General features: G+C 34.6%; 1 protein-coding gene across 4 annotated transcripts in view; it reads left to right on the top strand.

Moving 5' to 3' along the window:
- The first annotated feature begins 2,790 nt into the window (after positions 1-2,790).
- Positions 2,791-18,223, top strand: part of ncln (nicalin) — a 28,008-nt gene continuing 12,575 nt past the window's right edge. For all 4 annotated transcript variants that reach the window (XM_056447247.1, XM_056447246.1, XM_056447245.1 and 1 more), the window contains exons 1-8: positions 2,791-3,052; positions 6,621-6,811; positions 7,906-8,050; positions 8,507-8,601; positions 10,221-10,301; positions 11,357-11,460; positions 11,605-11,693; positions 17,390-17,529. In XM_056447247.1, coding sequence (XP_056303222.1) covers positions 2,890-3,052; positions 6,621-6,811; positions 7,906-8,050; positions 8,507-8,601; positions 10,221-10,301; positions 11,357-11,460; positions 11,605-11,693; positions 17,390-17,529 — 1,008 coding nt within the window. In that variant the 5' untranslated portion in view covers positions 2,791-2,889. The remainder of the gene's footprint in view (positions 3,053-6,620; positions 6,812-7,905; positions 8,051-8,506; positions 8,602-10,220; positions 10,302-11,356; positions 11,461-11,604; positions 11,694-17,389; positions 17,530-18,223) is intronic.

The following is an 18,223-nucleotide window of genomic DNA, read 5'->3' as shown; positions in this document are numbered from 1 at the left end:
GATTATGTTCAGGTTATGTTCAGTTAATGCTCTGCTTATGTTCAGTTTATGTTCTGGTTTAGAAAGATTACAAAACAAAATTCAACCAATTATCATTCAATATGCAATCAATGATGATAACTATCTTTGTTTTTGCCACATTCACATGAAAGTGTTGTGCCTTAAAAAACAGAGTTATCTAAATAGATGATTATATTTTTTAAATGTTATGGAAACGTTATTTTAATGTTAATTTTACTTTTCCTCCCTAAATCCTACTTAAATACATCAGGAAAATCATTACATAAAGAATGTGTAAATTATTTCATGTTGATCTTTATTTCATGAATCTAACATTATTAAAGAACAAATACAAACATTGTATAAATGTAATTGGGCAAATGTTTGTTTATAACTTAACCACAACCTCAACTAAACATTAGACAAAGTTCTCTGTTGGACAGATTAAGGCTAAAATCTAAAAACCTACAAAAAACCTGATGACTCATGTTCAAAAAACCGTTGTTCTTGAAGAAAATAAATAAATAAATAAATTACATTTGAAGACAATAGCTCTTTAAGCGATTGATTTTCTCCCTCAGCCCTTAGCCATTACTTTTTCTTTTATCCGAAATTACATTAAATATTCTTCTTTGTGGGCTTTTTGTTTATTCAGAAATACTTGAACTGTTCTAATGGGTACATCTTCAGTTATAGTCAATTTTAATATCATATAACTGTGTAAGAATCACATCTGACTGGGAAACGAAGTGAACTCCTGCGAGAAAACATACTTAAAGTAAACAAAAGTATAAATGACTTTTAAATGGAAAGTTTATCGATGGAAGAACATATTTCACATTCTTAATAAACAATTTACAGCCTTTATAATTTTTTGAGCCAAATTATATTAAAAGTACTTACTGCGTCGATCTGTTTATCTCAGATTGTGATTGTTAGGAAATACTTCCCTCTAGTGGCCATCAAGGGCATTACATTGTAATTACTTAAGTTCAAAACTTTCAAATAAATGATTTATTTTATTTGCTTAGTCCCTTTATTTATCAGGGGTCACCACAGCGGAATGAACCGCCAACTTATCCAGAATATGTTTTACGCAGCGGATGCCCTTTCAGCTGCCACCCAGTACTGGAAAACACCCATACACTTTCACATTCATACACACTCATATACTACGGCCAGACACAGAATATGTCAACTGAACCAGCCGGAACTCGAACCAGCAACCTTCTTGCTGTAAGGCGACAGTGCTAACCACTGAGCCACCTGTCGCTGAATATAATTTTTTAATAATTATTATTATGATTATCATTATTATTATTTGGACACTGCTTTCAGTTAATATTCAATTTTATTTAATGTAATATTTCAATTATTTTTTTTATTTACATATTTTTTACTTATTTTAAAGTTACAATTTTAAAGTAAAATCAGATAAATAATATAGTTTACTTATTTATTGTAAAACATTGTTTATTTTATTTATCAAAAATTAATCATACATTATTATTATTGTTATTATCATTATTATTATTATTATACATGTCTTTGTACACTATTATGATATTATGACTATTTCATAGTATATAATAATTTATATTAAAAATTATCTATAAAAAAGAAAACATCTAGTTTTTCTTCATTTATTGCAAAATCTTTGTTAACAAGTCATTTTTTGATTATCAAAATACCTTCAAACTACACAGTTAGATAGATGGACAGACAGACAGACAGACAGGCAGACAGACAGACAGACAGACAGACAGACAGACAGACAGACAGACAGACAGACAAATAGACAGACAGACAGACAGACAGACAGACAGACAGATAGATAGATAGATAGATAGATAGATAGATAGATAGATAGATAGATAGATAGATAGATAGATAGATAGATAGATAGACAAATATATAGATAGACAGACAGACACACATACAGTGAGAGACAGACAGACAGACAGACAGACAGACAGACAGATATACAGATAGATAGATAGATAGATAGATAGATAGATAGATAGATAGATAGATAGATAGATAGATAGATAGATAGATAGATAGATAGATAGATAGATAGATAGATAGATAGATAGACAAATATATAGATAGACAGACAGACACACATACAGTGAGAGACAGACAGACAGACAGACAGACAGATAGACAGATAGATAGATAGATAGATAGATAGATAGATAGATAGATAGATAGATAGATAGATAGATAGATAGATAGATAGATAGATAGATAGAACCCCTGTAAAATAAAAGGGAAAATAAATATAAAAAATAAATACAAGTTTAACAGAAAAAAATATATAAATGAAAGAAAAAAATACAAAAATTCATTTAGGACTAAATTAAATAAAATAATATATACAAAATTTATACAAATATATACAAAATGGTCTTCATTAAAGTCATATATTACTTCTTAATTCTTACATTTATACACTTAAACCGATACCTATTTATTTTTTTTTATTTCATTATTATTATTATTATTTTTGTTGTTGTTGACGGTTTGGTCCTCCAAGACCTGACTAAAGAAAAAAGGTCAGATGAGGTACCCCTTGATATTCCCTGATGGACCCCAACCACCACCAACAACAGCCACATGGACAAGATCTCACCAATAAAAAAATATTTTATGAAACAAAAAAACGCTTAATCCACTATAATAAACCTAATCCGTCACACAAAAAGTCAATTGTTCATCAAAGAAACAGCAGCGTTATTAAAGATACGGGAAGAGTTGTAGGTGTCCGTGGAGTTTGCCTGTCTGAAATCCTCCCGCGACGCCTGACAGCTCGAGTGAGCCTCGTCGGTCATTCATTCGGTGTTTTCTCGGTTTGTGTCGGTCGAAATCTCCCGCAGCGGCTCCAGCATGTTCGAGGAGGCCGGTGAGGTGTTGGAGAACATGCTGAAGGTGTCGTTCCCGCTCAGTCTGGTGCTGTTTCTGGTCCTCGTGTGTCCGTTGCGCGCGGAAGCGGCGCATGAGTTCAGTGTGTACCGCATGCAGCAGTACGACCTGCAGGGGCAAACCTACGGTAAAACACCACACTAAACTACACCATACACACTCTACACCTCCGTATGGTCAATCATTTACACTTCTGGCTTCATTTTTAGGGTGTTGTGAATCAACATGGGGTTTAAACCTACAACCAACGAACCTGAAAAAAAAATAGTGATTTACAGTAAATGGTGTAGTGCCTTTGAACCATGCTATAGTAACGTTAAAGTACTTGATCAGCTGTGGTAACAAAACTGTAACGTTATAGTGTTGTCACTATTACCGATTTCAAGGTAAACATCGGTTACTTTTTTGACGGTTAGTATTACCGTTATCATTTAAACCTTAAGTATCGCGATTTTGAAAACTCGCGGTAATTTTTTGACTGTTAGTATTACCTTTATCATTTAAACCGTATCGCGATTGTGAAAACTCACGGTAATTTTTTGACTGTTAGTATTACCTTATCATTTAAACCGTGAATATCACGATTTTGAAAACTCACGCTATTTTTTTTTATGGTTAGTATTACTGTTATCATTTAAACCGTGAGTTTCGTGATTTTGAAAACGAATGGTAATTTTTGACGGTTAATATTAACGTTTTTATTTAAACCGTGAGTGATCCTGTAAGACTGTGATGAGCTAACGTTACTCGCGAAATGTATCCTGCGAATTTATAGCTGCTTTATAGCAGTCAAAAACGGTTGTACGATTTAACAAAAATATCTAATTGCGATTTATTTTAATACATTAATTTTTTTCTTCCTCATACTGTTTGCGATTTAATTTTGTGAAAACGAATTCTATGTTATCTTGTATTTGTTTCATTTAAAGTGTGTCCTGGACACTACAGAGAATAAATAACTGAAGCTTGACATCACAAATTAAAATCTCAAAATCACACTAAACTGAAACACATATATATATATATATATATATATATATATATATATATATATATATATATATATATATATATATATATATATATATATATAAACATGAGCAATTTCATGCAAATGTCAGCCTTGCCATGAAGAAAAAGTTTTCACCAAAATACGGAAACTGTTTCTAAGTTTTTGGTGTTAGGAAATATTTTACAGTACTTTAAAAATGCTCCATAATGTTTCTGTCAATGTTTTCAAACTATTATATTTGATTTACCAAAGTCACACAAGTGGCAACTTAACATCTGTCACATCCATAACAGAGAGATGTCAAATTCATAACAAAACTTTTTCCTCATAAATGCAAAAATATTAAATAAAATAAAATCAATCATGGTTGGTCTATAGTGAGCCGACTCTTATCATTTTGATTATCATTATTTCTTTTGGATTGAGCAGTTTAATTCACAGAATTTCTCCAAAGTATGTTGTATACTGCAAACTCACATACTTTTTTGGTCACATCCATAACGCATGGTTATTTCCCATTTAAAGTACAAAACATGTTTACAGATTGATTATTTTCTGATCCCTTAACTCGGTGGTCAGTTGTTCTGGGAAATATAAACAGATGTTTCAGTATGTTAAATTTCTCTGTGAATTTATGTTTTGAGTTTTTACTCCAAAAAAATCACATCCATAACGCTGGAATTGCTATATCAATATATACACACTATATATATATATATATATATATATATATATATATATATATATATATACATACACACACAATATTGAGAAATACAGAGCTAAAGTTTGATTTCACAATTTGAAATCGCAAACAATATTATTCAGAAATCGCAATAAGATATGTTCGTCAAATCGCCCAACTCTTTTTTTGGGTTTTATAAAGCAGCTTTAAATATTGTGAAAAAACTATGTAAACATGGAGCCTTATGAACTAGTTTTTCAAGTGCAGGTTTAACAAAAAAAAACCTGAATAAGAAAATGTAGTATTTACTATAAATTCCTACAGTAATGAAGGCTTCTGTTTTGAGACCTCTCAAATGTCTTCACTGACAGGTTGTTGGTTTAGACTCATTAATATATTTATACGTGCATTAAAATGGTTTTTACAAATGTACATGTTCGAAGGTTGTTTAGGATATGCAAAATATAATAGCTTATTATTTTTTTACTATTATAGTTTTGTTTTAGTTATCATTTTTTAATACAGTTGTAGTTTTAGTTTATCATGTGTAACTTTCTTATTGTTTTGCTGTATTTTTGTTTCATGTTCTTTAATTTTGTTATGTGCTTTTGTAATTTGTTTAAAATATCACTGTTTTAAATTCACTGTAGTATTTATTTGTCATTTTTGTAACTTTTGAAGCACTTTTTTGTTTTATTATGTTTTATTTCTTGGTAATTGTTTTGTATGTTTATTTTTTTATTTATTTTATTTTCATAAGTTGCCGTAGTGCTTTAAATTAACAGTGTTTTAGTTAATATTAACCACACATTGTAAACTGCATTTGATATTTTTATTATGTAGTTTAGCATTTTATTTTTAGTAATGTTAAAAATTATAACATTTATTTTATGCGTTTTATTTATATATACAGTTGAAGTGAGAATTATTAGACCTCCTTTGAATTTTTTTTTTCTTTTTTTAATGTTTCCCAAATGATGTTTAACAGAGAAAAGGAAATGTTTTCTTCTGGAGAAAGTCTTATTTGTTTCAGTTCGGCTAGAATAAAAGCAGTTTTAAATAAAAAAAAAAACAATTTAAGGTTAATATTATTAGCCCCTTTAAGCTATTTTTTTTCGATAGTCTACAGAACAAACCATCAGTATACAATAACTTGCCTAATTACCCTAACCTGCCTAGTTAACCTAATTAACCTTGTTAAGCCTTTAAATGTCACTTTAAGCTGTATAGAAGTGTCTTGAAAAATATCTAATGAAATATTATTTACTGTCATCATGACAAAGATAAAATATATCAGTTATTAGAAATGAGTTATTAAACTATTATATTTAGAAATGGGTTCAGAAAATCTTGTCTCCATTAAACAGAAATTGGGAGAGAAAAAAATAAACAGGGGATCTAATAATTCTGACTTCAAATGTGTATGTAGATAGATAGATAGATAGATAGATAGATAGATAGATAGATAGGTGTGGAGAGATAGAGAAAGAGTTATTTTAATGCTGCAACTTAAGTTAAACTTAGTTTAATATTTAATCTTCAATGTAAAAATATTACATTGTTTTAGTTAGCAATTAAAAAGTGAGGTACTTCAGGAGATGTCTTGCTATTGCTGTATTGTGTGTTCAAAAACCTCCAGTGTTGACTTTGTCCTTTTTAGATCTTTATAGGCATAAATGATTAACTTAATTATGTTTTAGTTAGCTGCCAAGGCAACAATATTTAATAAAAATGTAAATATTATCCACAATAACAGTACTAAAAAACAACATATTCCATCTCTGTTTATCAAACATCTTATCAACTGTTCTTCATGACTCGAGGTCATAGATAAAAACTGGTTGTACAGGTTATCATGAACTTTTTATTTACTATATTTTGGTAAAGAGAGAAAAAAAAAACCCTATACGCAATATGATTATGATATAAACAGTTTTTTTTTTTTTGCATGATAAACAACGTGCTGCAAGTGTACTAATAAACCACATGGATTGTCAGGTTCGCGTAATGCCATCTTGAACACGGAGGCTCGTACGGTGGAGGCTGAAGTGCTGAGTCGTCGCTGTGTGATGATGCGGCTCGCCGATTTCTCCTATGAGAAATACCAGAAGGCCCTGCGTCAGTCAGCGGGAGCCGTGGTCATCATCCTGCCGCACAACATGTCCACCCTGCCCCAGGACATAGTGCAGGTACTGATGGATGTTTTTAGGAATAGAACATTTCAGTTAAGGGACAGTCCACTTCTTATTTTGATTTTTGATGCCATTCAGCTGATCTCCGGGTTTGCTGGGAACACTTTTAGCTTAGCTTAGCATAGATTATTGATTCGGATTAGACCATTAGCATCTCACTCACAAATGACCACATATTTGAGGCCACATACTTGGGTTTGTTTATCACAAAGAGAGAGGATGCACCAGCGAATATGTCAGTATGCAACAAGATGGTCGTTGTACATACTTTTAGCTTAGCTTAGCATAGATCATTGAATCGGATTAGACCATTAGCATCTCATTAAAAAAAAAATTCTGAATTTTCTTATTTAAAGCTTGACTCTTCTGTAGTTACATTGTGTAATAAGACCAACAGAAAATGAAAGGTTGATATTTTCTAGACCGATATGTCTAGGAACTAGACTCTTATTCTAGGCATGGTACGGCAGCAACATGACTTCAATATAAAGCCAGAATGAGAGGTACAGTTCTTACACATATCGGCCTAGAAAATATCAACTTTTCACCAAGACATCTGTCTTAGTACACGATGTAACTACAGAAGAGTCAAGCTTTTTTTGTGAGATGCTAATGGTCTAATCCGATTCAATTATCTATGCTAAGCTAAGTTAAAAGTACGCACTACAAGTGTCTTATTGCATAAAGACGTACTTGCTGGTCTGTTTTCTTTCAGTGTGTGGCCGCAAATATGCCATTATTTGACATGATACATTACAGAATTTACGTTTTTGAATGAGTTATAACTTTTTTAATTTTCAAAATGGTTTGAAAATTAAAGTAAGTGACTTTCAACATGGAGACCAACCTCAGTCACTCAGCGGATGCACTTTTAATTATTGGTCTAATATGTATTAATTAGATTATAACCCTTGCCATTTAATTTTAAATGCAATGGCTGATATTTAAATGAATGACTGTAGTATTTTGTTTCTGTCATTTAATGTTGCGTTTGGTGCAGACAGACAGTTATCGCTTAAATCTGGTCGCGTGTATTTAGGACACCGTACTTTGTTGTGAGGCTGATTGTGTGTTTGTTCTGGACACTGCAGCAGTTCATGGAGCTGGAGCCGGAGCTGTTGGCCACCGAGACCATCGTGCCGGTTTACTTTGCTCTGGAGGATGAGGAGCTACTGTCCATCTACACACAGACACAGCTCTCCTCGTCCTCACAGGGGTCTTCATCCGCCGCTGAAGGTACCTCATACTGTAGCACTGCTCTTAACCCTTGTGTATTGTTCAAATGGACTACCCTTTTGTTATGTTCGTGGCTGTTTTTGGCCCATTGACTTTCATTATTGTTCCTCTTCCCAACAGGGAAAACTAGCAACAATCAAGAATGCATGATTATATGGTGTCATGGCTTTGCAATCAAAAAATGGGATTATAAGGGAAGTCAATGGGGCAAAAAAAGCCCCCAACATAATGAAAGAGTAGTCAATTTGCCCAGTGTGTATTGTTGAGTTTTTAAAAACTTCCAAAGCATTTTTTCCAGAATACATGTCAAAATAAGATTTGCTGAAACCCAGTGAAAGTTGTAGCCAAATTATACCTCAAAATCACCCCAGAGTTTTTCTGCATGCATATTTAAATAAAGAAAATAAAATAAAAACAATGTATGTATTTCTTAATGTATATTATGTCTTCAAACAGTGCTTCTTCATACGGCGACAGCTAATGGTTTTCAGATGGTGACCAGTGGAGCTCAGAGTAAAGCTGTCAGTGATTGGGCCATTACTAGTCTAGAGGTGAGTTTAACTGACTAGTTTACCCATAAACACTGGCTCTAACTGTAACACCTTCCATACAGGTGGTTATCACGAAAACTTGGTTTTAAAAATAGGAAATTTTTAAAAATGTTTAAATTCACGTTTAAGTCTGAAGCATTTGTCTACATTAATTTAAAATTTTTACATAATTTACAAAATAAGTACACTTATTACCACAAAAATCTCATTACCGCAACAGTCTGAAAAATTAACTCTGCTAAAAAAGCCAATTCACTTTCACATTTAAAAAATGTATTATTAACAGTCCACTTAGTTACCTCAGATTCTAAAATAATGTTTCTTAAATTAACAGGGTTTTTTATTTTGATCGATTTACCAGAACATTTCAGAAACGCCTTACACTATTGACAACAATATTTTGTTTAATGAATTCTGATAAAACAAAGCAGATTTTGTGGCTTTTGTGTCCCTCCTGGCCAGACGCCGTATTTTACTACATTGGAAGTCAACTGCACCGCCTACTCATTCCATGTGGATTAATGACAGTTTTCTCTTCATAAAACTGGAACAAATTAGACACTGTCTGAAGGGTTCTACCAAAAACTTTTATAAAATTTGGGGCTCTCTCCTTGAATATATGGAAACGTATACTCCCTGCATACTGGATGATAGTTAATTTTTACATTTTTAACTGCTGTGTGACCTCATGTGACATCATGACCAGGCTTTTAGTTTGGTGTATAAACAATTGTTGGTTGGTATTTTATTTTTATTTTTAATATATAAATATATCTGGGGGTCAGTAATTGTCATAATCATTTAGATCCTTGTTTACTTCTCTCTCTCGCTCTGTCAAAATGTACAGTAATATTGTAAAATGTGTGATATTTGTAAATTTTTAAAAAATTTCTATAAATAAAGTTGGGGAATTCTGATAAAACCTGTTATATTTTCATGACAAACCTGAAAGAACATAATTAGTAGATTTTGAACATGCGTTGAAAAAGAAACAAATTTATTTATTAAATAAATGAACACTTAATGAACCTTGGTTGTGGTAATGATACATAGGTTTGAGAAATGAGGTTTAAAATCTGTAAGTACAGTAATCAGCTGTAAGTAAACTCTGAGTAAATATTTTTAACTTTAAATATTGGCTTAATTGAACCACTTTAAATTATCAAATCAGTCATAATCATTAATAAATAAATACATTTATTTATTCTGGTGTACATTCAGTTTTAGGAATGATTTTTTGCAAATTTTATCAATCAGATCCCAGAACTGTTATTAAAAAAAATTACTCTTAAAGGGAAAGTTCACCCAAAAATTTAAAGGTACTTAAACTCAAGTGGTTCCAAACCTTTATGCGTTACATTTTTCTGTTGCACACAAATGATTATATTTAGCCATTGACATCCATAGTAGAGAAAAAAGATACGATTACAGTCTCAGTGTTCAACAGAAGAAAGAATCTCAGGACAGGTTATAAATAGTGGAGGGAGAGTAAATGATGACAGATTCTTAATTTTTGGGTAAACTGTCCCTTTAAAAGGGAAACTTTAGGGATAGCTAGTTGTTTTATCTTTGGATGATTGAATAATTTCCACTGTATAATCTCGAAATGTGATTCTTAGGGCCGTCTCACAGGGTCGGGAGGAGAAGATCTGCCCACCATCGTCCTGGTGGCTCATTACGACTCATTTGGAGTCGCTCCGGTAAGGATTTTATGCTTTTATTATAGGTATATGCACAGTGCATATGTTTATATATATATATATATATATATATATATATATATATATATATATATATATATATATATATATATATATATATATATATATATATATATATATAAATATTTTAGTATTTTAGTTTGGATGGAATAAAAAAAGTAAAAATTACTAAGATCAATATTATTAGCCTCCTTAAAGGAAATGTAACTTGTATGCTTTTCACCAGTCGTGTTAATCTTGAGTGCATATAATGAGGTACTGTATAAGCCGATCAGTACTCTCAGTGATATACCGCTTACTAGGGTTGCAGACATGTTAATACACATTATATTTATCAAAAGAAAAAAGCATTCTTTGTTAAATGCGTGTTATTAGCAATAGATACACCGTGTTTAGATAAGTAGAACATTTACTCTATTCTTCTCCCAGTTAAACAGTCATTTACTTTTCTATAGTTTAGCAGGCATTGATGATTGATTGACGTGTTGTAAATCCAGCAGCTCTAATCTCCTCTGCAGTGAATGGGGCTGCGGCGTATTATTAACCAGATGCATATAGATGCATTCTAAATAACCCACGGAGGGTGGAATCAGTTTAAGTAATTAAAACACATGTAAATTGGTTAAATTAACTATAACTGAACAAGAGCCGCTTTTTCCCTTACGTCCAGAAATGCACTTTTTGGCATTCATTTTCAGCCAAGCACTGTTGTGGGGCAATAGGTACACTCTTGTGCTTTTCAGGAGGTTTTTGTCTCTTAATTGTATAAAATAGAACCAGAATCGAAAAAATAAAACAATCATGAAATTTGTTACCACCCAGAAGTAAAATTTTTGGAAACGCAATACTGTGTTTTGTCCCCAAAAAAAAGTGAACTTGACCTTTGCTGAAACACAAGAGTCCAAATCTAACCGTGTAAATAACCCTGTATGTGTGAGATGGCATTGGTCCACCCTTTATTTTCAGTTAGACAATGTTAATAGCTTGTGTAAATGGGCCTGTTGTTCCTGCATTGAGTGTGTGTTTCCCACCAGTGGCTATCATACGGTGCGGACTCAAATGGCAGTGGCGTCGCTATACTGCTGGAGCTCGCACGACTGTTTTCCAGACTCTATTCCTACAAGAGGACTCATGCTGGGTAACACTTGCATTTTATTTAGCATCTTTCTTGAAATGGATCTCTGTCTGTGTGCAAAGTTTTGTCAATTTAATAAACTCAAAAAAAAACTATAAAAAATGTGTTAAATAGTGCAATGCTTATAGTTTTTGTTTGTTTTTATAGATATAACCTGCTGTTTTTCTTGTCGGGAGGCGGGAAGTTCAACTATCAAGGCACTAAACGCTGGCTGGAGGACAATCTGGATCACACAGGTGATTAGACTTGTTGCGATTTATTAAATAACCATCTAATTATAGTTATTTAAAGAGCCCATATTATGGGTTTTTGAAAATGCCCTTCCATGTAGTGTGTCACACAGCTCTAAGTGAAGTGAAATATCCAGCTAAGGCTTAAATCTGTAAGTGTACAGTGTTTAAAATTATTGATTCATCTATAAAAGAGTCGACTCATAGTGCTTCAAACGAGTCGTCTTGATAACGAGTCATTAGGTGTTTCGCGATGACGCAGCTACGAAACACAAGTAGTTGGGCGCGCAAACCCGGGAGATTTGAAACCTGCGGCCCCGCCCACTAACAGAAAAAAAGTCTCACACACACACAGAGACACACACAGAGAGACACCGGTCGAATAAAGGCACGCTGTGCAGATGGATATTATGGACAGTCTAATCAAAGATGAAACATCAGCAATATAGCCCAGCCTTGAGCAGTTCTGAGTGCTTCTGAAAACTATCTGCTTTCAAAGAAGACTTCATCAGTTTGTTAAAGGAAGGATCAGTATAGACTGTCAGAACATGGATCAGTGCATCATGGATCAGTTTCTACCCCCATTTCACCAGTGTAAGTACGTGCGATTAAAACTGTTGCCTCGTTTACTCTATCTTGCACATGATGTATTTAGTTGTGTTTTGTTACTTGTAACCGCGTGTGCTGTATCAGGTTAACTCTTTATATTCTCATATCGCGTGTAAAGCCACGTTGAAAACGCGACGCGTGCCGCTTTGATTACGGATCGTCAGCTGTTTACACACATGCAATGGACAAGTTTCAAAATATTTCAGCTCAATATTATTGTCTCCTCGTGTGTGTAACGCACGGGTATTCGCGGATATAACAGCGCCGCTCCTCTATGGACGCGCCGGCCCTGTGTGTGTGTGTGTGTGTCTCCTCGTGTGTGTAACGCACGGGTTTTCGCGGATATAACTGAGCGCCGCGCCGCGCCCTCTCTATTCAGCCGCTCGTTTATGGACGCGCCGGCCCTCTGTGTGTGTGTGTGTGTGTCTCCTCGTGTGTGTAACGCACGGGTTTTCGCGGATATAACTGAGCGCCGCGCCGCGCCCTCTCTATTCAGCCGCTCCTTTATGGACGCGCCGGCCCTCTGTGTGTGTGTGTGTGTGTGTGTGTGTCTCCTCGTGTGTGTAACGCACGGGTTTTCGCGGATATAACTGAGCGCCGCGCCCTCTCTATTCAGCCGGTCCTCTATGGACGCGCAGGCCCTGTGTGTGTGTGCGTGTGTGTGTGTGTGTGCGTGTGTGTGTGTGAAAAGAGCAAGAAGACTGTGACCTCCTCGCCAGTTCTTGGACTTTTTGCTCAATAAAATAGTTAGTCGTCAGTATTTTCTAGTCCATCGTCTGTGTTTACATTCACCCACTGGCAGCCAAAATCCACTATGAAGCGCGTGTGCACTGTGACTACTTTTATATTGTAGATTAACAGCTGGGCATTTCACTCTCGCGCTGAAGCCTTGTCCGTGTCGACCAATCGCAGCTATGAAGGTAAATCAGTTGCAAAACTCGAGAGCTTGCAAATGTAAATGTGAGCACTTGTGATAATAATATTTGTATGTGTATGTTGAAATGTACACTCACAGCTCTGATGTGAACAGCTGAATCCCTCGATTTGCACACACACACAACAATCCACACACTTGTGTTTTGAATTGGAAGTTGCAGATTAATAGTTGTGTATTTGTAAAATGTCATTCACAAATACAAAATGACAGACACACGTGTGCACGGCAAATTTGATTGCATCTTTGCTCTACAACCACAGGTCGGCACTCACAACCTCTCAGATTCGTCAGTACAACTACAAACCGCCCGCGCTCTGACTTTTGCTACACATCTCCCGCCATCTCTGTAGCAGAACTCATCTGTGCACTTGCAAATGCAGATGCGCGAGCAGCGCGGGCCGGGGGAGGGGCGGGGCAGGTGTAAAGCTGTTTGATTGGCTGATGCCTGACCAATGAACAATGCCAGCAGCCAACAGGACTGAGGTGCAAAATAATCATTTCCCACGATTATTTTATTATTTAGGGTTTATTTCAATTCTTTTCTAAAGAGATTCTTGTTAAAAATCATTAATGTGCGGAAATGTACATACCAGTAAAAGAGCAGCAAAGCCAGTTTATTGGCTAGAGCCAGCCAATGAGATGGGGCGTTTCTGTTTGTCAGGACACAGGGCAGCTCACGTTGTTGGAGGCCTCGAGCAATCAGAGGGTAAGTTATGATTTTTAATAATCATCTATGTGTTCAATACTGTTAGCTAAGCTAAGGACTGTGCTAGGTGCTTCTCTAGTTTGTTTTTTATATAAGAAACAGTTATGAGTTATGTAGGAGTTGCTTTCAATCATGTTATATGGTTCTAAAAAGATACGATTCAACCCACATGAAATAAGAAGTTGTAATAGTATTTATAGTAAATAATATTACGTTTTTGAACCATACTAACTATAGTAAACTGTATTATACTGTATATATTGCAGTATCTGCAACTTTGTTAATGAATGCAACAGCACACTGTAGTATAAACTAGCATGAACTTTAATAAATTGAAGTATACTTCAAAAAATAAAAAAATATATATAGCTTAAATTTGATAAAATTGAAATATAGCTATCTGTTTAAAACTAAACATTCTAATGTCATTTATTATGCAAATATCAAGTTGAAACAAATCTGTTAAGAACACGTATTTATATGTAAAACCTAATACATTTTAAAGCAGTTTCATTTCTTTCTGATTTATACATCTACATGCATTACATCTGATTTAGGTCCACAACTTGCATCCTTCAACATGATATGTGTGTTCAAAGGAAGAGCAACTAGGTGAGGGAGACAGTGTCCATCGCTCGGCTGAGGGTCCACTTTGAGCATCTCATCTGCAGGGTTAAGCAACATAAGCTGAACAGTCATCATCTCTCTCTATTACAGCGAGCATCAACCAGCTTTACACAATGGCTTGCTTTCTGACCATTAGTAAAGGCTTGAGCAAAAGATTAAAGAGGAGATAACATTTGATGGGTAATGATGAAGTTGGATTTACCACCTCCATCTCATTATGAACAAGGAAAAACCCTGAAATATTTAAATACAAGTAACTAGACATTTGCACTGCACTTATTTGCACTGTAAATTTTATTTGACAAATTAATGTTAAACATTTCCCTTACAGCACAGGTGTCAAACTCAGTTCCTGGAGGGCTGCAGCTATGCAAAGTTTAGTTCTAACCCTAATTAAACACACCTGATCAAACTAATTGAGTCCTTCAGGTTTGTTTGAAACTTTCACTTAAGTGTGTAGAAGCAGGGTTGAAACTAAAAACATGCAGGGTTACGGCCCTCCAGGAAGTGAGTTTGACACCCCTGCCTTACAGTAAAGTGTAAAAATACTACATTAAACAATTATCAAAATAAAAGTTGTGTGTGTGTGGGTGAGTGTGTGTTTTGTTCAAATCTGTAGTCATCTTGGCAGGTAAAAAGAGAAAATAAATGGTCGGCTTCCTCTTGAATGATCTGAATCATTTTGAAGTGTTTGTAGATGAGCTAGATCATCATGTCATCTTTAGCATAAATAACATCCTATTCAAGCTATGCAGCTTCTCTGAGTTAGTCATCGACTTGAAACAGGCGGATCTCTCCTGTCACTCCATCCTTACAGGAAACTGAGAAATAACCTATAGTTAGTAACGTTCATAATTAAAAAAGTGATATAAAGGACACACTGTACACAATCATGTAAATAGATAGATGGATAGACAGATATGATGCAGGTTATTATAACAAAAACCGGTATGATCTGTGAGAAACTGAAACGCCTAGTGTTATTTTTAATTGCTATTAATGTGTGTGAGTGTGAGTGTGTGTGTGTGTGTGTGTGTGTGTGTGTGTGAATATACTTCAATTTATTAAAGTTCATGCTAGTTTATACTACAGTGTGCTGTTGCATTCATTAACAAAGTTGCAGATACTGCAATATATACAGTATAATACAGTTTACTATAGTTAGTATGGTTCAAAAACGTAATATTATTTACTATAAATACTATTACAACTTCTTATTTCATGTGGGTTGAATCGTATCTTTTTAGAACCATATAACATGATTGAAAGCAACTCCTACATAACTCATAACTGTTTCTTATATAAAAAACAAACTAGAAAAGCACCTAGCACAGTCCTTAGCTTAGCTAACAGTATTGAACACATAGATGATTATTAAAATCATAACTTACCCTCTGATTGCTCGAGGCCTCCAACAACGTGAGCTGCCCTGTGTCCTGACAAACAGAAACGCCCCATCTCATTGGCTGGCTCTAGCCAATAAACTGGCTTTGCTGCTCTTTTACTGGTATGTACATTTCCGCACATTAATGGTTTTTAACAAGAATCTCTTTAGAAAAGAATTGAAATAAACCCTAAATAATAAAATAATCGTGGGAAATGATTATTTTGCACCTCAGTCCTGTTGGCTGCTGGCATTGTTCATTGGTCAGGCATCAGCCAATCAAACAGCTTTACACCTGCCCCGCCCCTCCCCCGGCCCGCGCTGCTCGCGCATCTGCATTTGCAAGTGCACAGATGAGTTCTGCTACAGAGATGGCGGGAGATGTGTAGCAAAAGTCAGAGCGCGGGCGGTTTGTAGTTGTACTGACGAATCTGAGAGGTTGTGAGTGCCGACCTGTGGTTGTAGAGCAAAGATGCAATCAAATTTGCCGTGCACACGTGTGTCTGTCATTTTGTATTTGTGAATGACATTTTACAAATACACAACTATTAATCTGCAACTTCCAATTCAAAACACAAGTGTGTGGATTGTTGTGTGTGTGTGCAAATCGAGGGATTCAGCTGTTCACATCAGAGCTGTGAGTGTACATTTCAACATACACATACAAATATTATTATCACAAGTGCTCACATTTACATTTGCAAGCTCTCGAGTTTTGCAACTGATTTACCTTCATACGCAGCAGGCTGTCATCGGTCCAATCAGCGAAGATTAGCTTCGCGCTGAGGAGGGGGTTGGGAACAAATGAATCGCTGAACGATTCATATGGGAGTCGCTGGGATAATTAGACCAAAATAAATGCAGATTATAAGACCATCAAAGTGTTTTTTGACCTTGCATGCATATTAGACTGTTGTTGGAGACCCTTACAACCTAAATATGACCCTATTTCATGTATAATATGGGCTCTTTAATCTAACCATGATCATGACAGATGACCATAAATGCTGCTGTTCTTTTAATAATCACAAGGGGGAGACATAAACCAAAAAACTCAGGCGCTGTTTAAAGCGAGTGTGCTTTTTACTTTCACTTTCAAATTCTTGATGGCTTTAGATTTATTTACTTTTTTAAATATTATATCCTTCAAAAAACATACAAAATGCAGAATATAGTAGTCAACATTTGAAGTGGATCAAAATATAAATCCCAAGACTAGAATGGGTGCTGTTTAATAGTTTTAGGACAACTTTGATAATGATCCACTTCAAATGTTGACTATGGTTTATGTTCAAATAAATATTTATCACTTTTGCATATTTACACATCTAATGTTGCACATTTTTTTCATAAAGATTATTAGACTTTATCCATTAGACTTTCAAATTGTGCAAAGATAAAGCTGTTTATAAAAACTGACCTGCTCTGTTGTCGTTTAGATGCCAGTCTGCTCCAGGACAATGTGGCGTTTGTCTTGTGTCTGGACACTCTGGGAAACAGCGACAACCTTCACCTCCATGTGTCCAAACCACCAAAAGAGGGAAGCCCTCAGTACACCCTCCTCAAAGAGCTAGAAACCGTAAGATTAGCCACTGAAAACATGCACATAAATAATCTTCATGATATTAAATGCTATTGGACAGTCAGTATCTGACATTATTCGCCCAAACGGATGGCACAATCAAACAAAGAATGCTTACTACTGTTACATTTCAGTGTCATATAATGCTATCATGATCATACTGTACATATTCACACCTAATCATACACCACAACCTAGTTGTGGCAAGTTTTTCTTGCCATTTGAGTATATGCATTTTGCTTTCCTAGTTCACAAACATCCTGCCGTTTTTTGATTTCATGTTTGGTAAATTGGGTTTAAACTTGGGATAAAAGCGTAATTAGGTTTTATACTGGTGTGAAACAGCACAATCAGGACTTGGCAATTTTGTCGATTGTGACCATTAGCAAGTTCATTCGTCCTACATTTTTTATAAGCAGGAAGTGCAGAAACTGATATTCATTTATAAAAAAAATAATAATAAAATTATTATAATTTTTTTTTTACATTTTATTTATTTAGCAAACACTTTTGTGTAAATTGAATGCCAACAGACACAAGTGAAATTACTTTTAGTTTAGCATTGAGTACTTTTTTAACAAATGAAAACCAACAAATAGAATAGAATGTTGATCTGCTTCTGACTGCATGGAAAGTGCAAGTGCGAATTTCTGCTTCTTTTTTTCTTTTTTTTCTGCTATTATTTCTAACC

The sequence above is a fragment of the Danio aesculapii genome, chromosome 22 (assembly GCF_903798145.1).
Source record: "Danio aesculapii chromosome 22, fDanAes4.1, whole genome shotgun sequence".
In the NCBI taxonomy this organism is placed as follows: domain Eukaryota; kingdom Metazoa; phylum Chordata; class Actinopteri; order Cypriniformes; family Danionidae; genus Danio; species Danio aesculapii.
This window is presented reverse-complemented; position numbering and strand designations above follow the sequence as displayed.